We start from the raw sequence: 26691 nt of genomic DNA, 5'->3' as shown, positions 1-26691 counted from the left end.
TATATTTTAAGAAGCTGTTGAGATTTTTAAAAAGGTTTAAAGCAAGCTTGATGCAACATTTGCTATTCTCTCACAGCCTTATTCTGATTAGGCACTAGTGTATCAAGGAGCAGATAGGAAAATCAGTTAAAGTCAGGAAAAGATGAAAAGAAGGAAATGTTATAAGTTTAGGTATTTTTAATAGGAAGTTTGAAGTTCCTACCCCTCATCAGAATTGCTGATGTGCATGTGTTTCAATCCAGTGTGTGAGTTAATTTTCCTGCAGCAGCTCGGGAGTGTTAGATATGCCTTTTTGGGACAATGCTGGGTATTGTTATGCAGCACCATACACTGATCTCTGTAATTGGTTTTGTAAAGCAAGCAAGCAGAAACTTGTTTTCTCTTTGTGATAAAAATAAGCCGAACTTAACATTTAAAATCAGGTCGTCTGATAAATAATGTAATATGTTGGGATTATGTGGTGTTTCTTCTCCTTCAAAGTGCTTTACAGGTGTTAATCTTTGTGACATTAGTCGTTTGTTTTTGATGATCTGAATTTGTGAGGTTTGGGATGACTTTGCTGACCAAAAACACAAAGGGGGGAGGTTTTTGGTGATGCTGGAGTCCATGGCAAAGCTCCCATTAGACTCCAGGAGGCAGCAGGGTTTCACCCAGGGTTTTTCACTCCTTGAGATGCTACAGCCACTAAGGGTAATTGTTGGTAGCTTGCTCAGACACCAGATAGTTTAATGTATGTTCCTAACGTTCATATAAATAATGCATTTGCAGGAACTAATGAATTAACATTGCCAGCTCCTGCTGGAGTTTTTCAGTACAAGGCATCCAGTAGAAATACTAACTGACAAACCCAAATATCAAAACCCCACTTGTGCAAAAATCCTACCTTAAGCTCCAAAAATTCCAGATATAAAAATACCACATTAAAGTTGGGAGTTTTAATATTTCTTTTTTAAATTTATTTCAAGCTTTAGTATTCATATTCAGCTGCCTTTCCTAAACCATGGGAGGCCAAGGAACTCCAAACAAAGCACACTGTCCTGTGAACACTTAATTCCAAAACAAGCAGCTTTATAATATTACAGTTCTGATCATGAAGGAGACTCAGCATTGCTGGGGTATGAACATTTTAATTGCCTGCAGAATTTCCAGCTATTGCTGGTGTGATACATGTGAATTGCTGACACTAATCTGTCAGGCATTCAAGGCCCAAGTGTTTTTCCCTCAGCTACCCTTCATTAACTCCATTTGCACTGATTCTCTCCTAAAAATGAGTAAGCAAATGAAGAGATGCCTGTGAAATCTGCTTTTTGGGTCAGCATCAGCTCTACATGAGCTAGCCTGCATTTTTGTGGCAGCATGGCCTATCTATGCTATAGCTTGTGTCCCCCAGATATATGTGTCATCTGTGCTCCAGAGTTGCTTGGAAGTGTAAAATAGGATAGAACAGTTGCTGATTCATTATTTGGCATTTTGTTACACATTTTGCATTTATTTCAAGGGCTGATATAATCTTCTAAGGTTTTCTGCTATTTCCTGAAGCTTGCTTTAAGGCCAGGAGGAAACCTGTGCTTTAATTACTAAGGAGATGAACAATTAGCATGTTTGGAATTGGGAAATAATGTCAGTTTTGTGTAGTCCTGCGTGCTGACAGCACAATAGTGGTGGTGTGCACGTTACATGCATGGCTGCCTTTCTGTGGCAGGGAATCTGGATCTGCTTTAGCATCAGTAAGAAAACCAAAGCATTTGCTGAATGCTAGAAGAAAAAAACATGGCTGAAATCTCCTCATCAGGATGTTTTATTGCCAGAACCATCCTATCTTGCAGAAAGCAGTAAGCTCTGAGATGAGAATAAAACAGCTTGCTTATCAAATGAAAGATGAGAGCTCTGAAACTCTTTCTAAAGGATTTTTTTTCCTCCTTAGCTTGAGGTTTTGAAAATAAATGCCTTTTTTTTTTTTTCACCTTATGTTGATTGGGTTTTGGTATTAAATGCTGAAGTGGTGTAAGTGGAGCAAGTCAAACCCACACGGTGTTGTTTTATATCAAATGTGATGTGATGTAACACAAGGTGGCACAGCAGAACCTAATACTGTGCATTAGAGAAGGCAGATTTAGCTGGAGATGTGCCTCCCACATCTTCATCAGGATTTGCACGGCAGGAAGTGGAGCAGACTTGGAGGTGTGCAGCCAGGAGGGTTTTGTTCCACTTTCTTTTCCTCCTACCCTTACATACTGCCTGGGTGACATTTTGGTGTGCAAGTAAATAATGAGTTTTTATCAGCCACACTGCAGGTAGGTGCAGTAGCTGCTGCCTTGATTTGGCATTATAACAACCAGCCATAACAGAAGTAATGAGGTGTCAGAAATCCAAGAAAGGTCTCTGTTTATCACTGTAATTAAATACATTTGGAGAGTCATTAAAAGCAATAGCAGGTGGGCAAAACTGAGGAAGAAGGATGACTTTGTAATGGAGTAGTCAATGGTTTTGTTCCGAAATGGATTGCTTTTAAATATCTGTTTGCATGTCTCTAGGTCTCTCCATTCTGAATTTAAATGTTTTTCCCATTCTGCATTGGGATTTTGTGTTTATTTATTTTAATGGGTTTTTTTTGCCTCAGTCAGATAGATTTATTCTTGTGATGGTGATAGTAATTAGATTATACCAGCTTTAAGAGTCAGTTAAGCTGTGCCTTGTGTGTCAGAAGACCTGCAGTGCATCATAAATTGGGCTTAAGAATTTGGCAGGGCTTGTAGGCCAGAGAGACTTGGTAGAGGAGGCTGAGCTTCAGGGAGGTGACACAGCTGGCTGAGGAGGCTGGGACAGGTCAGGACCCTGTGGGTGGGAGCACATGAAGGTGAAGTTGGTAGGGATGTGCAGGTAAATATCAGTCCTCAGAAGTTTTCTTTCCGTCCTTCAGGATTAGTTTCTGAGATGTGCAGGTTACATCCTTGAAAGTGTATCAAGTCACTGATCTGTTTTAATAGAAAACTGTTTTCAGCCTAATGAAGTTATGTTTTGTGAAAGCATCCATAAAACCACTGTCCTCTAGTAGAGGTTTTTAGCATGCCATGTGTCTGTGCACTGCCCAGGTCTGAATCTGCCTGAGCATTCTGTAAATGCTAGCTTATTATTTAGGGATGCTATATATTAATAGCAGCATCCAGCTAATGCCAGGAGCCTCTGTACAGGCTGCTCTTCAGATATGAGACACAAGAATCTGCTATAACCCACCCAGTTTGAGCACATGGATTTACACCTTGTGGCAGTGCTGTGGTAAGTCTGAAGACAAACACTCTCACTGAGCAGGATAAATACAGATGTGACTGTAGCAAAATATGGTTTGTCCTCCCCAGGGTCCTCTGTCCTGAGCTTGGAGTGGCAGTGGGGTTGGCCTGGAGGTGCTGGTGCCCTTTGGCACCTCCATGGTCATGCCCTGGGTTACAGGAGTTACAGGACTGGGCATCTTCAAAACTGCAGCATGCCCCAAAAATTGTGCAAAAGTTTCCAGAAATAAAGCTTGTAAGTGATGGATTTTGTGGGCTTCTGGAAAAGGAAAGTTACCCTCATGGATAGCCACACAGGTATGCTTATGTATATGAAAAATAGTTACATAATACTGTGTGGACACAGCCCCTTATCTGTGTAAGAAGAATGTGGGGGTCTGTCATTACTTTCCAATTCTAGTTGAATTTGTGAGATTTCAGAAATTTAATCTCTATGTACATATTTGTTTAAATATCAACAAAGGTTTTCCTCTAAGCATATGACTCTGACAGCTTGAGCTTTATGATAAGCACTTTATTTAATGAGCTTCAAAATAAAAATACAGGAACTGCTGACATGCTTTCAACCATAGGCTAGATGCGTAATTGTCACACTAATTCTCAATCTCTTTATTACCTTACTGTCTTGGTATTATCTTATATATATATTACTGCATAGTTAAATTTATATTTTCATAGTAATTAAATAGCATTTTATGAGCCTGTATCTTTTTTTATCGCTTCTAAAATCAATTCTCATTTGAGATGCTGAAAATATGACTGAGACTTTAATGGCAGAGAATTGTTCAACATCCCAACCAAAAATGAGTATTTGAGGCTAATAAAATTTAGCAGCCTTAGAGCATCTAGAACTGAAATTCTTCTTAATGGCAATAATATTCTATGCCTCATTATGCTTTTCGTCAGTGACAGTGGGTTAATAATGCCCAGGATGATCTCTTCAAAACATTGCTTTCTTGGCATTAGCATTGAACATTAGCATCAGAAATGTAGCATTTTTCACTGCATTTGGTAGTTACCAAACTTGATTTATGGCAGGATTGTATTACTGCAGTGTAAATTATTCTCTTGCTTAAAGCTTATATTGCATAGCTAATTTTTTTTGCTAGTGCAGTGACAGACTTGTTATGCAAATTACAATGACGAGCAGAAAAGTTTGGCAGGGACAGGTAGGGGATTTCTTCTTGATTTTTTCTTCTCCTTATGTTTGCACAGTCTTGCTGCTGATTGTTCTGGTCTGGAAAAGATGAAGTTCCATCTACTCTTTTAAATAGTATTTGTCCTTTATTAGAAATCCTGTGGCGATGGATCATAGGGAATCAAGGGCATTGCTTTGTCACCACCAATCTCCTGTCCCCTGCCCCCCCCCAGCAGCACTAATGGCCATTAGAATTAATTATTTAAAGTTCCTTGTTTTGCTCACAGATCAATGTTCAATGCCAGGTATATGGCTGTGCACCCCTGACTCCAGTACTTTACCTAAACCTCATCTTTCAAAGTGTCTGTTTTCTTTGATACAGCCTTTGGTTTTTATTCAGCACAGTGTAAGTGCTATTTAGAAAGCTTGAGGGTTTTATTTTTTTTCCAGGCAGGAACATTTTCTCTGTAAATGTTAACCTTGGGACACAGTCCGAAATCTTTATTTTCTTGTATTTTCCTTCATCTCCAGTTAATTTTCAGCACTGGTGCATTCTGGCTGCAGGTGATATAAGGGCAAAACCTTATGGGTGACCTTTCCTCTTAGTCTCACCTATGGCTTGTTTTGCTCTTGGATATAGATGGTCTACAGTGGCCATCCAAGGTGTTGGATGAGTTAAGGAACTCTGAGAAGTGAAGATCTGAAACAGCTGTTCTTCTCTTTCATGTGCAAAACCACTCCAGAAATGAAAAATGTTGAGCAGTATGCAGACATTGTAAGCCATACATAAGGTGATAGTGAGGCCTCCAGACTGGCTCTTAGCAATTCCAGGAGCCTTTGTCCTGTGGGTGGGTTGTGCATACTACTGAATTGTTCCAACTTCAGTTGAAATCCCATTGAAATATGTAATTTGTGTGTGTGTGTGTGGTGAAAAGTGAAGTATTCACAGCAGCTGGCATCCACGTTGGGATGGGCTGACTGCATGACTCCTACAGTGCCTAGAGATGTCTTCCTTAGCATTCAACTTTAGATAATTTTGTCCCACAATCTCTAAAACACGAGGCTGTGGTACAGGGCATGTTGTGTCTGGTGTCCATTTAGGTAATTTCAGGGTGTTTGTGGCCTTCTGAGCTCTCACCAGAAGCAGGCCCAGGCTGTGGTGTGAGTTTGTGGTCATTGCATTGTATCCTCAGCCAAGCAGAGTTTGATATGTTTGTGGTCTTCCCATCTTAGGTTGCATAAAGACAAAGGAGTTGAGAAAAAAAATGTCCCTTTAAAAATTGCATGTTAGAAACAGCAACACTTGAGGTCAAGTTTTGTCCCATGTGTTCTTCCATGACCTCATTATAAATAGGGTTATCAACCTTACAGCTTCCCAAAAGTTTTACCACTCAAGACTGAAGAGTTAACACAAATAATATGAAATAAGCTGAATTATGGATTTAATTCATGGGTCACATCACTCACAACATAACACAGTGTCATGCAGCAGAAGTACAGCTCCTCATGGATAGTGGCATTAAGAGTGCTGAAGTCATGCTACAAAACTTGCTTAATAATTTGTGTTTTTTCCCCCATGTTACAAAATGTAGTTGAACAGATGGATGCAGCCAGCTGTACACAGAGCTTTAGGGAGTACTGGGGAGAAAAGAGAGAGGGTTTTGTTAAGATAAATGTAATAATCTCTGTGATAATTAGTTTAATTTAGATCCCTGCATCTGACTCATTTTTGACTAACCTTGTATGAAGTCTTTCTTGCTTTGCTCATGGGTCTGTGAATTTAGTTTGATTACAATCCCTTTTTTTGTTCTTGTGGATTGCTCACTGATCACTGATATTTTTCATTAAGCAGTTGCTTTATTACATTGTTATTTAGAGGGAAGTAATTTGTGTTTTCTAATTAATTTAATTCTAGGCACATTTAGTGAGTAGCTACAATGAGCCCATTCAAGGGGTTTTAGGTCATATTGACATTGTTTACCAGATGTGCTCGTTTGTTTTAAAACATTGTTAACTCTGTGGTGACAACAGCCCTGTGTGATTGCTTGGCTCTCCCATCTTCTCCAGCCTGTATCTCCAAAACCCCCCAAAATTAGAAGATGCATTTCAGGTACTAGTGAGAGATGCCTATAGGTATCAAATCACAGGGAAATTATATTTCAATGTCAGTATAAACTATTACTATTCTGGCTTCTCCTAGCCAGGGATGTGAAGCCATTTACAGAAGCACCAAAAAGCTGACTAATGCCAAAAAGATGCAGATGGGGTGTTCAGTCTATGCTTGGCCCATTTACCTCTGAAAAAGTTGCAGTGAGGCTTCAGGAGAGAATGGGGCAGCCAGGAGGAGCTTCCAGGCAAGGCATGGCATGAGCAGTGCTGGAATTCCATGTTAATGGAATCCCAAGGCCAGTGTTGTAATTCACAGTTGTCACTATCCCAAATTCACGAGCTTGGGAAATGTTTTCACCAGAAGCTTTTTGGAAAAGCTCAGCATTTCCTTGCTAGTGGAGCTCCCAGGATTTGGGGGTTATTCCAGCACTTGGTGTTCATCTCTGTTAAATACTGTATCCATTCCATCATCTGAGCCTGAAAGCTCCCCATTACACCTATCATTTGCTCATTTGGCCTGCTGTGCCAGGAACTGGAGTTCTAAAATGAGACTCTAATTAGATGAATAAATAATATTTTCACAGGAAAATGTACAGGCAGGTTATTCCCCTGACTATAAGCTTGTCCCATGAAAAACTACCAACATTTGTTAACGTGTTCTGCAGTCACTTATTTTGGTAAGAAGTAAATTATTGCTTGTTCTGCAGCAAAGTCTGGCACAGAGCAGTGACGCTGTAAGATTCACTGGCCTCTGAAGGACCAACCAAACAATAGCCTTGATGTGTTTTCCTTTATTTTTCAACTGTTTTCCATCTCTTAGGGGTTGGAACAGCTAACATTAATGACAAACTTTGAAGGAAAGGTTTATTCAGTAGTTCATACTTACTAAATTTTAACATTTAACGCTGGTGATGCAATAGACTGAATTCTGATAAAATTTGACCCAGCAGTTCACCTGCATTTCCACTTTATTTTTTGGAGGGAACATTTGAAATGTTGTTAAATCTTTTCTGTCTCGTGCTGGTCTGTTAAGGGTGTGTGTGTGCATGGGGATGTGCTCCATGTATTGATTTAATAGGAAAGATCATCTCTTGGAAAGGGAGAGTAAACGTGTGTGCATGCATGTGGAATGAGGGGGAGAGAGAGGAGAATCTCTATCTGTGTGTTTATCTCTGTGATAAATGATGCCTGTTAAAAATGTGATTTGCCACGAACATTATGAAGTGTTTTCCTCTTTAAGGGTATTAGACAAACACAGTCCCCATCAGCAGAAATGAAGCTGCAGTCTTGATTGTTTGGTTCAAACAGTTTGATGTTTCATTGTCCCTCAATCAATCAGTGCCTGTAGGAGTATCAGCTATTGGCTGGGAATGCATCAGAGTGACATGCAGAGCACAGATATTCCTCAAAAGCTTGAAAATATTTCATTTAAAATACTCCTTACAGTGTGCATCCCAGTCTGAGCGTAGCAGCAAAGTGAGCTCTGATTATCATTTTTAATTGTGGATCTTCCCTGTTCAGTGCTAACATCTCCCAAATTACCTTAAAATAAGCAGCTTCCTAGACAGATTTGTAATTCACTCGCACTGCTTGTTTTATTCTCTGTGTAAAAGTTATATGAGGGCATGGCGTTTAGAATAAACAAAATGCATAAAGTAGAAAATGTAATGCGGCATAAATGCCACATAAATCACATCCTAAAGACAAAAGCAGATTTCAAACATCTGAGTTACTGAGCACTTAATGTGGAGTGTAATCTGTGTTTTGGTTTACGTTTGTTTCTGGAGTGTCACACAGAAAAAAAAAAAAAATTCGGGGGGTTTTCCTCTCTCTTCCAACAGCAGGGGGAAAGGGAGGTCTTGACCCCAAGAAAGAGCTTTTCCTGCATTGTAGGTAAATCCCCAGGCAAGTGTCTCCTTTGCTGCTGGCAACTAGGCTCTGTGCACAAGTAGCTGATTGAAATATCACTTGAGTTCTCTTGCTCATCACAGACTGAGTAAGAGGCTGCTTCAAAATGCAAAATTATCCTTGAAAAAACCTTCCCTGGTGCCCTCCCGGTTTGTTCCTTTACATCACCTGCAATCTGTGTAAGCCCTGCTTCTCCAAGCTCCCTAGCATCCCCCCCAGGGGTCAGGGCACTGGTAGTGCTATTCTCAAGCCACAGCTCTCTGAAATTGTACCTAACAGATAAAATCTCAAAGATTTCCACTTAGGATGGACAGGAAGGAAAACCTGTGTTTTTTCAGTAACATTCATTATTGTAGGAAGAAAAGCTTCTTCTTCCTCATGCTTTTGTTTTCCTTTGCCCAGCCCACACCTCTCAGCTCAAACCCAGCACACATTATCCATTCAAAAAAAATCAATTCCTAGAGAAATACTTTTTTAAAAAATCAGCCTGCTTCCCCTGCGCCGCCGCGATTGGTCCGACCAAAACCGCCGAGACGATCGCGTCAAGAGGAAAGAGCCCCGGCTTAATTGTGAGCTAAACCTCCTGGAATCCAGGGGAGCATTTGAGATTCTGCCCAGGCAGGCGCTGGGTTTGGGCAGCGCTGAGGGCTGTGGGTTTCTCTCTGCAGCACAAGGCAGCATAGCTGATGCAGAGAGAGCTCTCCCCCCGCTGCCGCTTCCCCGGCTCTCGCTGGCTCTGCCTCTCGCCGGGCTTTGATTCGATATGAACAGACTGCTAACTCCGGTGCCAGAGCGAGAGCTGACATAACTCTGCAGATGGCTACCTTTGGATGATACACCTAGGGATTTTTTTCTTTAAGGGAAGGTAACGCTTAATGCTAATGTGTATTTTTCCCTTGTTGCCATTTTTCAGGACTGCCAGTCCCAAAGAAGAGCCCAAAGTCGGTAAGCACTTTTCAGCTACTATTTCTGTCTGTTTGTCTGCTTTGAAGGGAAAAAGAGCATGAGTTTGGCTTGTTTGCTTTCTGGGTCTCGATTGTTTTAAGTTGTCTTTCTGTTGCAACCATGATTACCTTGCACGGCTCCTGCTGCATGGGGAGATGAGAGGGGATGCAGTACAGAAGGGGGACTTGTTTGCAAATAAAGCCTCAGGTTTACAAATCTGCTTCCCTGACAGATGAGCTTCTCTATCGTTTAACTTACCAAAAAAAAAAAAGCTATTGTTTCCTTTTGGAAAGATGAGAGGCTCCACCTTCTTGCTAGATACCAATTCCTGTCGGGTGCTCATAGGCACCAACCTTTTCCATTAACTCAATGAGTTTTCTTGAGAACCTTTGGCTGAATTATTAACAGAATGGGAGAGCATGCACCTTGTTATGAGAGACAAAGCATGAACGGAGCATGGTTACAATTCCCAGGGAATACAGCCAGCTGTCCGAGTGCTCCAGCCACTCTGGAGGTATTTCCATACTGAGCAGGATTGTCCTGCAGGTGTCAGATTCCTCTTAGAAGGAAGATCTTTTAGAAAAGCAACAACAGAACAGTATTTTCTTGTCCCCCTGAATGTATTTCCATGTAAAGCCGTTACCTGGAAACATCTTAGCATCTCAGCTAGCAACACGGAAGCTGTGATCTCAAGTATCGTTAAAGCTCCATGAATGATATTATGGAAGAAATTAATGTGCTATTTGTATGCAACAAAAAGCAGTGTTTTATTTTTAAAGGGAATGAAATACCTAAAGCCTGAAAGTTTGCACTTATCCATTGAGAGTGGGGGAGAGACAAAATTCTCCGCCAGGAGCTTTGGGGAAGCAAAGCAAGTGAGGTATTTGCCGTGCTGTAAGATGGTGTGAAACTTCACCAGCAGTCCCTGGTGGTGCCAAAACCTGCAGCTGGGCACAGCCCGCCTCGCCGCAAACCTGGGCGAGAGGTTTAGGAGGCGGCTGAGCAGAAGGCTCTTGCTTTTAATACAAGCTCTCTGCTCATCCAAAAAAGAAAGCCCTGAAATAATTAATGTGATTCTGATGGCTTAGGGCAGCGCTGATTAAAGTCATGTGAGCCCAGGCCTCTACCATTGTCAGCTCGCATTAATGTTGGGAGGCAGAAGTGCGGGGTGTGCTCCTCGCGAATCACGGCGCTGTCAGCCCCTGCCCTCGCCGCTGTCACACGCGGGGGCTGCTCCAGCCCTCGCTGAGCCAGAAGCGAGTGTGTAAAATACAGACGTGTCTGGCACGTTTCTGTTCCCTGCCTCCACTTTCTCCCCCGGACGGAGCAGGATTGGCTGCACGCGATCTGGGCTCTGACTTCTGTCATTAAACCAGCCCTAATCCATCAGCTGCGGTCTTCCCCAGGCGTGGATGCTCCCACTTTGCCACACACGCAGCGGGATCCTGCTGTGTCAGGCACCTCTCTGGCTGACAGCTATGCACAGTGAAAATCTGAGCAGCATGTAAATCCATGGCAGGATAATCCAGCCTTGGTGAACAAAGAGGCTGCTTACAAACAGGTGTAGCTGTGCAACAGCAGATTTCTCTCTTCTGTTTGCTCTGAGGAGCCTGTCAGCCTGGGGAAAGCTGGCATTCCTTTGCGTGCCTCTCCCAAGCCTTTTCAGGGTTCCATCAGTGATTTTTCCTACGGTCCTAGGTGGTGCTGTTGCCTCTAAAGTGCAAGATTCCCAAAAAGCAGAGCCTCCCGTTCCCCTGGCTGCACAGGGGGTCATCACCAGCGCAATTAGCAGTGCTGTTGTCCTCGCTGCAGCACCGTGAGCAGCCGCTCCTCGGAGGGCAGAGCCAGCAGGGCTCAGCCACTGCAGCCGCTCCTTCCTCCCCAGGCATCCCTGACATGCCGGGACTGAGCGTGGAAACCTGGGGCAAAGTGCCTTGGGGCATCTCCAGGGTGGATTTACACCAGCCCCAGAGCTCGTGTGGCCAAGGCAGCAGTCAGAGGCAGAGGTGGTGTCTAACACTGTCCGTCCTTGGCTTGTTGAAGGGCTGCTGCTCCACTGCAGGGAATGGGGAGTCCTGCCTGACCTCCCTGGCCATGAAGATTCCCACTCAAGACAGGCAGGAGCCAGTCCTGCCCCACTGGCACGGTCCCTGTCTGGGATCCTATCTCTGAACTGTGCCAATGTGTTTCCCAGGGATGCCCTCAGTCCCAGGGAGTCCCAGTTTGCTGCTGCACTGGCAGTGATGGGTGAACACAGGAGCTGCCATCAGAGCCGTGTGCCAGGGGCTGTCCCCAGCACAGCACAGCACAGCTGTGGGGCTTGGGGGGGCGTGCTGCCCATTGCCCCCATGCCCTTTGCTCAGCATTTCCCTTTTCCAGCACTCCTTGTACAACAAACAAGCTGCAGTTAGAGGACAGCACACATGGAGCTGGGAGCAGCTGGCTTTGATCTTCGCTTGTGCTTGATTTTTGTTTCTTCTGCTGCATCAGGAAGTCACGACTCAGGTGTCCATCATCTGCTTTGCTCAGGAGATGAACCCTCTCTCATTCCCTGATATCCTTTCCCAGAGCCCAGACACCTTCCCCACTTACTCCCAGTGGCTGGTATTCCTTAAACAAATCCTATTTTCTGTTCTCAGCCCCCAGTCCTGCATTCCCCAAAGGCCAACTTCAAGCTGTTTGTACCTCCTGGCTGTGGTGAGGTGTTAAAGCTGTGGAGGGGTTTGTTGGTGCTGAGGCTGTGACACAGCCTGGGAAGTTTTCTTGCCTTCAGCTCAGTTTTACTGGGCTGTATTTGTCAGTCTGTATGTATCTTCTGGCAGACTCTGCTTTTCTCAGACTTTGAGGAGAGTTCTTCAACCTTGGTGAAAGAGCTAAATTAGTAAAAAACCCCTTTCCAGCCATACAGGGGACTGGACATGTCCAAGTTCTTTATTCCCTTTCCCCTCACCAAGGACAAGCCCCCAGCAGCTCTCTGTGCTGCTCCTTTTTTCTTTTAATTTCTTATTGATTATTTTTTGCATGAAAATGGGTAATAGTTTGTATTGAACATCTACAGATATACATTTTAAGCGTGAAAATTCTCTAGTATAGCATTTTCCCCTGCAGTTATCCTGGTATAACATGGATGAGCACAAACTTTTTCTTTTTCTTTTTCTTTTTTTTTTTTTCTTGTTGCTTGCATCAAAATACTCCACAAGGGGGCAAAGATTCCCGCTTCAGCTCAGTTTGCTGTCACTGCCAGGACCAGCTTCTCCAAAAAGCTCTACAGCACAAAATCTGCAGATAGATCATCAGAAGATGGGATCACTGCAGGGGGGATAAAATGCTAAGCTCTTCCAAAAATCTGATTTTTTTCTTTCGGATTTAAATAAATGCATTGTCAGCATAGCTGACTTGTGACCAAAAATGCAGTTCCTATGCACAGCTAGTCCCAGACAAGAGATTTACCACATTTTTTGGGTGGATAAGCAGCACCAGGGACTCTGCCAATGTCCTGATTTTGAAAGAGAAATTGGTTCCACAGTGAGTCTGTACAAGAGTATGTTCAACCCTCTTCATTCAGAGCCCAGGGGCTTGGGTAGGGCATGAGAAGCTCCAGCTTCCCATGTATTTATTTTGTGATGGCTGTAAAACAGAATCAGTATTTTATCCCATCGCTGTATTTAAGTGTGCAGTCAGCCTGAATCAAGGAAGTCACCATAGCCTTGATTTCTAGCCACTTCTGGTAAAGGTCCTTCTGGAGAGCCACTGATGCTTCTCAGCAGCTCTGGAGAAGATCAGTCAAGAATCAGGAGTGCTCAGGTAGTTCAGTGCCCCATGCTCTTCGTAGCTCCTGGCAGATGTCAGTACAGTTCAGCTGATACAAAACCCATGATCAGCACCTCAGGGTGAGCTCAGAACCTCCTGCTCTGTCACCAGCCAGACTCTGAGCTCATCTGCTGCTTTCCTGAGCAGAAAGAACCTGTGTGTGAACTGTGCAAGCTGGACAGTAAGATTCAGACCCAGGAGGATTTTACCTGAAGCTGGGCACAAGGCAGGAGATGGACAAGCCATCTTTTCACTGGTATTTGGTCAGCTCAACCCTCTTGGGAAAGCTCTGCTTTTTGTTTACCAAGACAAACTTCATCTGAGCAGTGTCCATGGCAGGAACCAGGATGGTCAGACTCCTGCAATTCCTCATGGCTATGGCATACTGAAGCTGCTGCATCATGTGCAAAGAGGTTTGGCCCCAAACCTTTTTGGCCTCCTCTGGTGATGTGAAAGTCAATAAATGTTGTCTTGGATTAATTTAATTACATACGTTCCTTATTACCATGGTTATGTTGCCCTTGCTCTGGTCTCCCCTCCTAAACAGATGTTTCAGGCTTTTTGATGGAGTTATTTTTTGGAAAACCACCAGTTCCACTAAAGAGGGTATCACCTGTTTCTTGAAAAATACCTATTTTTGCAATTGCTACTCTAGTTTAATTGGAGGTAGTTTTGCTTGAGATGTGCTGACACTTCCATTTGCAATCCAAATACAAAACAGAATTCACAGTTTGTTCAAAATGTAAACCTTTTCTATAACAAAGTGAGAGCACTTTCTGAAGCTCAAACTTTTTTGCTTTTCAGAGCTTTCAGAGAGTTCTCATTATTTCCCTGAGGGCTGAATAAAGCTTCACACTTTAGTCCCTGTCCTCCACATTCTGTAACCAGCTATTTCCAGTGAGATTGGCCTGAAGTTTCACAGCATTCTTGTAGTTATTTTAGTGGTTTGGCCAAACAAACCAATCCAGATGGCTGGACTGAGATGTATATTTTTTTTTTAAGTTGATTATCCCCAGCATAGCTGTTTTAAAATGGCTTCATTAAAAATTGAAGGACTGCATGTGAATTAGCTTCATTTACCACTTAAAAAGCTAAAAATGTTTGAAATTGGTTTAGATATTTGTATTTGAAAGTGTGCAGATGAGTAATCACAGCAGGTAAGCTTTGTTCAAAATTGCTTTAAAGGACAAAGGCAATTTCACATTCTAGTCAGTCGAGATACCCTTTAAAAAGATGCTGGTGGTGGATCAACAACTCAAATGCAGGGCTGAAAGGTCAACATTATTTGGGCTGTTGAAGCTGGGATTTTTTTCTCAGTGTAAACCTGAAGAATGTATAGCCTCACAATAATTTTACCTGGGGTTTTGGTTTTTTTTAAGACTTCAAAAGAGGGCACTTTGTATGGTTACTTTCTCCTCTGTAGTTAATTCAGCTGTTCTGTGATAGAGCGTTGGCTGCCTGTGTCTCGTGTTCAGAGTGAGCCAAGGGGTGCCCAGACCCGTGGCCAGTGAGCTCCCCATGCTGATCCAGTCTGTGTCTGCTGCTGGCTTCTCTCCCTACCCCAGCTTGGGTTCCTAGAGAGAAGTACCTGAAAGCACACAGATTTCTGTTGCAGTGTTTTCAGATACCCTCTGCCAGCAGGAGGCCTAAATTCCTGCCTGAGGTTTATTGGTTCTTGTAGCTGACCTCTTTTAGCTGGGAAACAGTGGATGTTGGATAAACAACCTGTGGGATGCTGTTTTTCAGCAGCCCTGGGAGCACAGTTCCCTGGTCCAGAGCAGGTGGGAGATTGCACTCAGTCTTGGTGGCAATCCAAGGTTCATCTCAAAAGAGCATTAAAAAGCATTTGCTGCACAGTCTGGGGAGCTCTTGTTGAGGATTTTGCTGCATATTGACTAGTACAAATCCTGGCAATGCAAATGTGACTTGTGCTTCATTTGAGCACACAGTTGTGAATTTGAGTTAAGAACTATATACCTTGCTTAGCTAAATAGTAAGCAGTCAGAACTCTTGACACACTACTTTGGAGTAAGCCCTGAGTTTAGATGGATGCATTTTAAATATATTTAATTAAAACACATCAAACTTCAAATAGACATTTTCACATTTGTACAAGTCTGCAGAAGTCCCTTGGATGCTCTGGGGAGCAGAGCCATTAAAGGGGTACTCAGATGTCAACAGACTTGTTACGTGGGGAGAAAAAGTGATCTTGCATAGTAAGGGCTGTGCTTGAATCTGTTTCAGAGGGACAGTCTGAGTTTTCACAGTGATTTCTGGTAGTTCTTCCATTTTCTTTCAGGCTCAAGATAGGCTCAGATGTTATCTGAATAGAAGGTTGTTGAGATTTTCTGCCTTAATTCAGGAAAAAATAAGTGCGCTGAAACTAGTAACTTAAAATGAGATTTAGATGTCTCTCATGTGTGAGATGGAAAAATGCTTTTTTTCTTTAATGATAAATTACTTTGTTTTGTATATCTCTTTCTGCCAGTCTGCCTGTCAGAATCTGTCACTGGGGAATTCAGCTGTACCCAGCATTAACTGGGTAGCAGCAAAACTGTGACTTATATATTTACTTATGTGCATGCAGAAAAGCCTGATCAAAGAAGGGAGAAAAATTGATGGGAAAACACCCACTCAGCGACCAATAACCGTCTGTTCTCTCCCTTTCCACTCGCTCTCATCCTTACAGCAACCACTTGAAAGGAAAGACAGCCAAAACAGTTCCCAGCAGAGCGTCTCGAGCCACCGCAGCGGGCACACGGCGTCCCCCGCGCACAGCACCCAGGTGCTGCCCGACTTCGCCGCCCCCGAGGCGCCGGCCGCCGACCAGCCGGACACTGCTGGCCAGAAAAAGCCAGATCCATTCAAAATCTGGGCCCAGTCCAGGAGCATGTATGAAAGCCGACGTGAGTATGAAGCAGGTGGAGTTGCTAAGGCTACGGCTCCGGCAGCTGCTGCCTGGGTATTTTCTTTGGGAAGAAATGAATCTTTTTTGGTTTCTGCTGGCAGTGTAGGGATTCTGCTGGTTGATTTGGTGTCTGTCAGTGGGATCCACTTGGTAGAGCTGCAGTTTGCTGTCTCATGAGGATTGGGTTTAGATCATCTCTAGGAAAGGGCGCTTAGACCAAAGCTTAATGTGAAAAATCCCTCTAAAATTAAAGACTGTCTTTTCCCTTATGTTTTTATTGTGCTTTTAAATTGGGCTGGAGGAGAATTTTCAAGTTTGTTATCCAGATCCTAACCTCTTTTTTGAGGTTAAAACTCCTTATCTGACATGCATAGGAATTTCAGTAAGGAGGGGAAGTATTTAGTTTGCTGAAATTCATATCAGATGCTTTTCAGCCTCACTCTGGGGAGGAGAAAATCCAGCTGAGCCATTTTACTTTGACCAGAGTGGACACTTTAACAATACAGATATTAAATGCATAATGTAAGTGGCTTTTATGGCAATTAATAATCTGCACACTTGGCTAATAATTCAGCAGGGTTTTGACTCTGTTCCAAGACTATAAATGTGGTTTCAATCAGTTTCTTCTCAGTAAACAAAATAAACACATTGGTTTTGCTTTAATTGCGCTGCTGAAGATGATCAAATCCGTAAAAGCTTCTTAAAGAGTTAGAGTGTTAGGTTCATTTTGAAAGGCAATGGTTATTTTAGTTGGAGAAAAGGGAGTTTCAAAGTCTTAGTGCTCTGAGAATATCGCCCGCAGTTTGATTTTATTGTTTAACTGGAAATTGGTAAAACCAGTAAGAAATTAACCTTTACCTCAGAATGAAAAATGGTAGGACTTTTTTTTACTGATGAAATGAATCACTTTGAAGTCTTATATCCTGAGAAAATTAAATCATGAGTCACAGTTTCTTGGCTGAAGATGCATCTCTTTGGATTGAATGTCTCAGCAATGCAGTTTGTAGGTGTCTCTGCTTTTGTGCTCTGCCTCCTTTCCCATCCTTTCCTGGGGATTGGGTGTGCTGACCCTGCGGGCTCTCAGGCCAGGTCACGCTGATCTGCAGAGTGCAGTGACACAACTTGTATGTGCAGCTCATTGAAATAGGAAAGAGGGCTGAGAGCTGAGGGACAGCAGCTGCTGAGCCCTGCAGAGCTGTGGGCAGAGCTCTCCTCCTCCTGCCTGGGTGGACAAGTGTCCCATGGCACTGGCCTTCCCAGTGCCCAGCCCGCGTGGTTCCTGCTGGCACTGTGCTGCCATTGCCTCTGACCCCCTGCAGCTACTTAGCTAATTTCTAATTAACTGTTTAACTCATACTAATTAGTCATTAGTATCAGCTTAGCAGCCTTAACTCCTGCCTGTCTTTTCTGATAAGACCCAAGATTGAGCTGGAGAAAGCCTGAAGTGCCCAGGCAGTCGCCCTTCTGTGTCACCTCCAACACCATGTGCTAAATCCTCCCTCTTTCCTTGATGGCTGCAATTATCCTGTAGAGGTTTTGTCCTTGGCTGGGACTAGAGCCCTTCCAGAGGCCTTTTCACAGTCTCTTGACCTGCTGGTTTCCCACACCCCTTCTTTCCCTGCGCCACAAATCCTCACTGCTTGGGCCTGTTGCTAGACTGGGACCTGCTACACCCCTTCAGCTTCCCTGGCTCACCTTTCCACAGTCCAGCATCTCTGTAGTGGCACTGATCCTCTTCTCCTGCTTCAGTCCTTGTCTCTTGCCTCTTCTACCAGATAAAACCTGTTTGAACATTGGTGCTTTTCTATCACATTTTCATCCCATTGCTGTTCCCTTCCAGGAAGGTGTTTTTCTGAGATTTCTTGGTTTAGTAGGGTTTTTTTGGAGAATGGTGGAAATGTGATATGGTCATATCTCCTTTTAAACCATTAGAGGTGTCCAAGAGCCTGTGAATTTCCAAGCCTAAGCTGGAGTGAAACACATTCCCTGGGGATTAACCTGCACTCTTAGCTAGTGACATGGCTTTGCTGTGGGTAATGAAATGTGAAGAAAAGCAGGAAAGATAAGTGGAAAATTGAGTTGGATGTGCTCTTTCTACTTTTGTGGTCTGATCCCAAAGCATGACTGGTAGTTTTACTTTGAGGTCAGTGGTCAGCTCCTCCGTGCCTCACCAAGCCCTTATTTATCACCAGTCTCATAAGCAGAGTCTGTGGTTCACAGCTGAAACCTGGCTCTGCTGCCCTGGGGGCTTGGGGTGAAGCCCTGTGTTCCCTGCCTTTCTTAGGAACCTGAATCATCCCTTTGAGACTCATTCCCAGTCTTTCCCAAGCGTGGCTCTCAGGTTATCTGTAGGGAGCTCTGCTGACACTGAGAATCAGAGTGTGAGATGGGAGGAACCATTCCCTGGGGACTCCAGTTCTGCTGTCTGTCAGCTCCACCTGTGCTCTTCTTCACGTTTTTACCCAGCTGCAGTCGGGTTTAACTCAGTGCCACCTTTGGCTGGTGGGGAAACAGTCATGTCTTCTCTTTCTCCTTTACTTCACTCATTCCCTCAGGCTTTGGGACTGTCATCTCCAGTGACAGCTTTGGGTGCTGGCTGTGACTCTCTCTGCAGCCTTCTGATGGAGGTGTGAGCAGAACTAAGTGAAAATCTTATGCACAGCAGGAGGATGTCACCCTAGTGCCAGGGCTGAGGGTGGGTGACACATCCAGTCACCAGGGAATTTGGGGGTTCTAGAAGGCTCCACCACTTGAGGAGCCCCAGCACAGCTCTTCTTCCACCCAGGCCAGGGCTTGCCCTCTGGTAATTGCTGGCCTTAAAAAGCCTGAAAAAGGGTTATAGAATGTTCTTCCATAGGATGTTCTTCAGGGTTTTAAATCCTCAACAAGTGGACTGAAAAACAGGAACAAGCCTTTGTGTTGAAGTGTGTGATGAATTTAAAAAGGACAGAATTTTAGAGTGTTAGATCATCTTAAGTGTTTTATTTTGTCCCATTTTTTAAATTGTTGAGCATAAAAAGAGCATAGTGCAATTTTTCAAGTGCAGTTGACACAAGAAGATGAATTCATTAGCTCCAGCCCAGACAGATTTTTTTTTCATCTAAAAATAATATTGTAAAGAGGTTTTATTCAGTATATGATTCCTCTTCTCCAAGATATTTCTAAGTACTGAATCTGTAATGAATACCTACTGCCTTTTTCTCTGGGAATGCATCCCACTGTTACTTACATTAATAATAAGAATGTAGACACAGAAAGTAAAGGCAACATTTTAATATTGCAGAATTTCTAAAATTCATTCCTCCTCTACTTGAGTTGTCTTTGGATCAGTGTTCCATTCAAAAAGACTATTTGCCTTATGTGACCTGTCTCACTGAAGTCATTGGTAGAGAACAATTAGGCTGAAAAGTACCAGCTAACCCATAATTGTGTAAAAGCATGATTTTTTGTGTTTTTATGATTTAACCAAAGCATCTTAATATCAGAAAGTGCTCCAATTCTGCAGGGGAGAGCCACAGACATTGCTTGTTTAGGAGAAGAAAAAAAAGAGAAGAAAAATTAAGCTAGAATTAATAATGCAAAGCTAAGGAAAGGCTCCATCACTGTTTCTGGACTCTGGCTGAGGGGGAAGCAGATTAGAGCTGCAACTTTATTCCACAAATGTGGGTTAAAGTTCCTTCATGTGGAGCTCTCTGGGGTGAGGGGATCAGCCCTGCAAGGTGCTGAGTGTTTGGGCTCAGCTTCTTTCCAAGCTGTAGACCCAAAGGCACACTTTAGGGCTAAGGCTGAGCTCAGGTGCTGTGCTGCAGTCTGGCCCAGAGTGACCAGTTTTTGCTGGATTAAGATGTTTGAGAATAGCCAGCTTTGTGGGAATGTGGAAACAGAGCATTTGGTGGTGGCAACAAATGCACTCTTTGCTGGTGCTGAGCTTTAGCTGCCTGAGCTCTCGTTATGGGTAACTCATTGCTGCTCGTGGGAGTTGTGTACATGAATCAGAGGGAAGGACAAACCCTTAAGGTTTGAAAGCTGAAGCAGTTCCAAGATTCAGGAATGGCACACTTGAAGAGCACTCAGAGACAGAAACAGCAACTGAATGGCTTAGCAGAGAACCACAATTCAGAAACCTCACACTGTTTTATTGAAATATATTTTTATAATATGCTTTTTACTTTTCAATGTATTATTAAACTTCCTTAAAGATTAACACAATCTGTTGTCAAATTTGTCTCATGTGGCCTGATTGCTTTGCAAAATACCGTATCCTACATATGGCCATCTGTCAAAACAGCAGTGACAAAATGAATTAATCTGAATTGCAGATGTGTTAATGAATCCCTTTGAAGGGCTTAAGCATTTAATTAAAAGTAAAGCAGAACACGATAGAGAATTTTTAAAGCTTTTAAAATATTCGAAGTTATCATTAATATTTGAATTTTTATTTTCAGGCACACAGTTTGTTCAGGAGGATTTTTCTCTCCCCAAATCTAATTAAAACAATACAAACAAGTCTTGACCCTAGCATGTTGGCTCATCAGCAGTTACATAGAACTAAAAATATTTGCACAATGACACAAACATTAGATAATTTTCCCTTAAAATAGAAAAGAAGAATACTCTCCTGAAATTGCAGCCACCTTCTGATCAGACTGAGTTGAAAGAGGATGTTTAGTAAAAGCCCTTTGGTGGGGTTATGTCCTTTTATTATAATAATTGGAGACAAACAGTTGCAGTGATACTCTTGGGCACACAGATGTATCCATGCCCTTGGAGAATGTGTTGCTAAAAGGGACCGTGGTACTCACATGAGCTTGTTCATCTTGTCAACAGCTCCTGCTGAAGCCATCTTTCAAAAGCTTTCCATGCCACCACAAAGGGCTGGGTAAAGGGAAAAGACCAAAATAATTTGAATTCTTCTGCAGTGGGATGGTTTAGAAAATGGATTTCTTGCAAATATGGAGCCTTATGAGAGCTGTGGGTAAATTGCAGGGCTTTTCAGCTCTGAAACTCTCCATCAGCTTCAGTGAGACTGTCCACTCCTAGTTTCAGACTTGTCCTCATATACTTTGCTGAATCTGGGCCTTAAACATTTTTTTGCTTTGCCAAGCTATGAGTCACTGAAAGTGCTGCTGCCTCAAATGAGCCAGTGACTAAAGCAAACTCACACTGATCATTCTTGAATCCATCTTACATTGAAATTGATGTCACACTAGGCAGATTTTTATTTTATATAGAGTGTTAAAGTTTTCATAGTGAAGTTTGATTAAAATTATCTGTAATTAAGAACTGTATTCATTGTTCATCACCACATATTTAGAATTTCTTTTAACGTTTGGCAAAGATATTTCTATTTGGAAAACTAACTCATGTCATGAAGTTGAAAGGTTTCTTGCAGAAAAGTATTTTTAAGGTGTTGTCACAGAAATTTTTCCTCTAAAGAGAAAAAAGGTTTCTCAAATGTACCTGCATGCATGTGCATAAATGTGTAAATTCATGTGTGTGTATTTTATATCTACACATGCAGAGAGATGTGAAACTTAGTATGTCATAATTCATAGTAGCTATAACCTTAACAAATTGTGCATGCAAGCCTAACATGACCCATAAAGTCACAATTAATTAAATGAACTAACAAGAAAGCAGATACATTAAGCTTTGCAAAACTGTAAAATTAATATTACAGCTATGTCACCTTCACCTGCAACTGGACTGAGCAAGGGTGAGAGAGAGAGAGAAATCAATTCCACGAGTTTTGGAGAATGTAAGACTGTGCTGAGAATGTATCTGTGTCTTGTGATGTCTTGTTCTGGTGTCATTGCTACTCTGTGGTGGGGGGCTCTTCATCACCAAGGGAGTGTGGCAGGGCCATATGCCAGGTTTAGCCTCCCAGGGGCAAAGCCTGCCTTTGCTGTCCTGGCTGGATGGTGTAGGTGGTCGAGGGTGGGTATATCATGTTCCTGTTTCCTTCATGTGTTTGCCCACGTGGTTCATCAAGGGGACTCCATCATCCACCTGTCCTGACATTCACAGAACTCTTCTTACCACTTTCTCACTGCTCTCCAAATGGTCTGGTTTAATTTGGGACAAGCAGATTGAATTTTGCTGCTGTTAAATTTTACCCATTTGGGTTGCGTACATGTTTTGTCAGAATCAGACATGCTTGAGATCAGTCAAGGTGCAGGGTTGCAATGAATGACTCCTAGATGCCATTTTTCATTCATTTTCAACAAAGTTTCAGCAGCACCATGTTCCCATTGAGTAAGGAAAGTGGCTCCTCAGAAGTGCAACTGAACAATGGTACAACCTATAATAATTCTCCAGTATGGAGCCTCAGAGGGTCTCACCTCTGAAGCTCGGGGGTGGATGGGTGTTCTGGGCTGTGCCAGTGAATCACTGCCCTGCAGAGCTGCTGCAATAAGTGGTAAAAGGAGCTTTGTACTCATTCTGTGAAAAAGTGTGTTGTCTGTATGTCTGTTGTATCTGTGTTCCACCTCGCTGAAATCCTTCCAGTGGGAGGAGTGCAGTGTGAAAGAGCAGGCTTCTTTGGGGGCAGACTTGTCTTTTTTTGTTGCTTTGGTCTGACGTGGCTGGTCCAGCCTGGCCTGCTGTTCTCCCCAGCAGTGTTAATTGTTTAGCTGGGACCCAAACCAGGGCCATAAGGCATCACTCAGTGGGACTGGAGGGGTGACAAATGGGAAGGTGCTGAGAGATGCCGAGGACACGAGCCCACGCCGGAGCTCTCTGCAGCAGCCACTTTACCTCTGACAGATCCAACACACACTATTAATTGTTTGGGGCCAGCCTTTGCCAAAACAGCCTGAGAAGGGCTGAGAGACGCTCCTGACTGTGTCTGCTCGTCACGCTCCCCTTGCTGAAGGCAGTGACAAACAGCAATTAATTCATTGTCTGGATGCTGTTGTGCTGCACGTCTGTGCGTGGCGAGCTGCCCTCAGCCAGAGGAGATGAGGCACACAGGCACCCGGCGTGCTCATCACCCGAGTGCTCTCTAATTGTGTCTGGAAAAAAATCAGCCTCTAATTCAGTGAGGGCACGGGTGTTAAGCTTGGCTTATAATTGCAGGTAATTAAAATGTGAAAATATTATCTGTAAAGCCTGCTTAAATGAAAATATCAAAGCAGACATCTGTAGCTTACCACTCACCTATTCGTTTCATTTTTAGTATTCCCAGTTCTTCCATTTCTGTTATATTTTAACTCATGGAAGAGAGACCTTCAGAGGTAACCAAAAGTCTGACAAGCACCTGAGCAGATCCAGATTTTTGCAGAATAAGCACAGACAGTGTAAAATCCAATTAGGGCCCAATCTGACATTCACTGATGCCAATGGAAAACAACCTGTTCATAGATACAAAAAGCTAGATGATGTGTCATTAAATGTGCTGCATCCTGTGTCTGAGGAGGCACCTTTTTAAATTGGATTCCTGAATCATATACTTTGGTTTCTTTGCTGAAGTTACAGGCGGCTGACTGGTAAAGCAACAGCTTTTTATTATCATTAATTATAAATTTTGGGAGGGGATCATTACAAAATTAGTCAATGTTACAGATACTATCCAATAAATATTAAATGAACCTGAAGTTGCCTTCTGATATGATATAATGTTAGCAATTAGTTATGCATTTTTTAAAAAGGGATGAAAGCAAGCATGAGTAAGTTAATATAAAACATTGCTGTTCAACAGCGCTTCAAGGTTAGTACTTCACTGTATGTAATATTCATTGTAAAAACCTTGCTGGTGTTTCATACTAATCAGTAGGTGAGGTTGGGCTTTTTTATGTTTCCAGCTGGTTTTATCTCTTCAGTGCTTTTGCAGAGCCTGCACACAAGCAAGTGAGAGTCAGGAGAGCTGCATTGCTCTGAGTGGAGCCCTTCTGATTTACACCAACTGGGGATCTGTCCCACAGTTATTTAAAGCAGGGTTGGTTGACAGATAGCAAACTATGCTTGGGAAAGTTAATTAAATAGTAGAAGTCATAACAAGTGGCTCTTCTGTCTCCCATGTAAGAGGAGGCAGCTGTATTGTTTCTGGCAGAGTAATTCTCTTCTGTACACATTTATTTATTGATGGTTTGGAAGAGACTCTTGCAATGGGTAATGATGCTAATATTGACAGAAGGAAATATTATAGTGATAAATAAGGGGCAAGTCACAATTAGATACCTAGAAAGTAGAAACCACTGCATAACTTTTAATAGTAATATAAGTAATTATCCTTTAGTATTTAAAACTATAAATGTTGCTAGTTATGTCCTTTTTTTTTTATGCAAAAAGGAGGTGATCTCCAAGTCCATCTCATTTAAAGGTTAAAATTGCATGGCACATCCTTTTATGTATGTCTGAGTAGTCCTGATTTGGGTAAAAAGATGTGGTATTTTGATTAAAAATGATAGTTTTTCTTCTTTCCCTTCAGTTCCAGATTATCAAGAGCAGGATATCTTTCTATGGAGAAAGGAAACCGGGTTTGGATTTAGGATTCTAGGTGGAAATGAGCCTGGAGAACCTGTGAGTATCATGTTTTAGTTTGTGGCATCTTTCAGAAACACAGCAGTAGAATGTACAGCTGTGCAGAACTATGCTGTAGAATTACTGCTAAATAGTTACTGGACTCTATATCCTGCATCTCCCCACCCTCCCTCCAAAATAACCCCAGAACTCCATAACCGAAAAGGGTTGGCTTCTCCTTCTACTTTAATGATAAACCAAATAAAAGCACAGAGGTCCTTGGACACTGAGGACAGGATGTCCTGGTCATGTTTGCAAGTATTTTGATCTTAGAATGGCAGGTTCTCAGATCTTAGAATGCTCAGTTCTCTGCTTGAATTCAGCTCATTTATTTACCATAAATCCAGTGCCTGTGGGAGGTGTCATCATTTCCTGTGCTGCACAGGTCCTAGCTAGATAGTAGCAGCATGACTTCCCATGTTTTTCCCTGCCAAAATTATTTTGCTCATTGATGGGAAGAGAGACCACGAATTCATCTCATGTTAGAATAACTCCACAGAGCTCACTGAAGATGAACCAAGCCTGAGTTGGAGGACAAGCGTGTGGTGCAGAGCTTGTAAACCCTGCAGGCAACTGAAAGGGTAACTCAATCTCAGCTTCCCTGACAAGACCCTCAGTGCCATTAACCATCTTCCTGTCTGGTCACTGTCTGGTTAAAGAAGTTTCCCAAGGCTATCTGTCCTTAGAGTGAATGGACTGCCTAAAGAAACAAGATGTCAATTTATTACAATTTCCTGATGTGCTGTATTCACACAGAACCGCTTTCACAGGAGCAACTTCTCTGACCAGCAGACATTTGTCAACAATTTCATGTCCCTCCTAAATCAGGTCTAACTGGGAGTGCCCCTTGCTTGCAGCTGGCTGTTGAGCTGGTTCTCATGGCTCTCTCTCCTCCTGTGCCAATTCCTCAGATTTACATCGGTCACATTGTACCGCTGGGTGCTGCTGACGCCGACGGCCGCCTGCGATCGGGCGATGAGCTGATCTGCGTGGATGGGACGCCTGTGGTGGGCAAATCTCACCAGCTCGTGGTCCAGCTCATGCAGCAGGCAGCCAAACAAGGTCACGTCAACCTGACCGTCAGGCGCAAAGTGGTTTACACAGGTAGGCTGCAGTATCACCCCGCAGGGGTGGGTTTTCTTGCCAGGATCCCATCTGTTCAGCAAACGGTCTAAGGGAAAAAAAAAAGCTTCTTCTAGTTCTGGGAAAACTCAAGGGATGGGCTGTTGTTTTCCTCCTTTGCCTGTTTTTAGTCTTTTTTGTTCCTGATCAAATAAGTTTCAAGTATTTTTTTCCAGTCAAGACTGTCTTAGTTGGCTTTCCCAGTGTTCATAAGGCTACAGATAAAATGAGAACTGTTTGGTTGCAACATACAATTTTTACTTTGACTCATGCAGCAAACACTGTGGCCAGCTGCTTGTGTTTTCTGTATACTTCCCAAAATAAATGTGCAGGCTGATAGTCGCCCTTAAACTGGGAGTGAGGGAAAAGATGATGAAGAGTCCAGAGAAGGGGAGGCAAGGGCAGAGTGTGAGTGAGGGCTCTGGTGTGTGGTGGCTGCTGTCCCAGGCTCAGGGCAAGCTTCAACATGTAGTCAAGTGACCTCAGGATGGTGGTCCAGGGTGTGCATGTTTGTTGTCACAGATCATAGAAAGTTTGGGCTGAAAAGGACCTTCGATATCCATTTTCAACCCTTCTGCCATGGGCAGAGACACTTTCCACTAGACCAGGTTGCACAGGTCTTGAGTTTTCTGTATGCTGAGTTATGCTGGGCATTGTGCACACACTGCAGAAGTGTAGGATCTAAATGAACAGAAAAGAAGCTGGCAGAAAGACAAAGATGCAAAGAGAAGTGACACTCCTGGTACCATTTTGGCACCAAGTGATTGAGAAATATCATACTAGCAGAAAAAATGAAGACATGAGCATGAGCTTTCTAAATAACATCTGGCCATATGTTTAATATGGGATAGTAACTTTTGAGTGCTGCCTGTCCCTTTGAGTCCCTTTAGGAACTCAGGTGTGGGATTTGCTTTTACTCACTCAAAGAAAAAGATATTATGTAG

The 26691-nt window shown here is 43.0% G+C and overlaps 1 protein-coding gene across 25 annotated transcripts in view; it reads left to right on the top strand.

Moving 5' to 3' along the window:
• Positions 1-26691, top strand: part of MAGI1 (membrane associated guanylate kinase, WW and PDZ domain containing 1) — a 337188-nt gene that overhangs the window by 289688 nt on the left and 20809 nt on the right. For 19 of the 25 annotated variants that reach the window (XM_059856759.1, XM_059856758.1, XM_059856750.1 and 16 more), the window contains 5 exons: positions 9356-9387; positions 15887-16103; positions 21786-21863; positions 24534-24625; positions 25537-25729. In XM_059856759.1, coding sequence (XP_059712742.1) covers positions 9356-9387; positions 15887-16103; positions 21786-21863; positions 24534-24625; positions 25537-25729 — 612 coding nt within the window. The remainder of the gene's footprint in view (positions 1-9355; positions 9388-15886; positions 16104-21785; positions 21864-24533; positions 24626-25536; positions 25730-26691) is intronic. The other 6 variants (XM_059856746.1, XM_059856745.1, XM_059856753.1 and 3 more) reach the window with 1 other exon arrangement.

This window comes from Haemorhous mexicanus, chromosome 11 (assembly GCF_027477595.1).
Source record: "Haemorhous mexicanus isolate bHaeMex1 chromosome 11, bHaeMex1.pri, whole genome shotgun sequence".
In the NCBI taxonomy this organism is placed as follows: Eukaryota; Metazoa; Chordata; class Aves; order Passeriformes; family Fringillidae; genus Haemorhous; species Haemorhous mexicanus.
The sequence above is the reverse complement of the archived record's forward strand: the minus strand, read 5'-3'. Positions and strand labels throughout refer to the sequence as shown.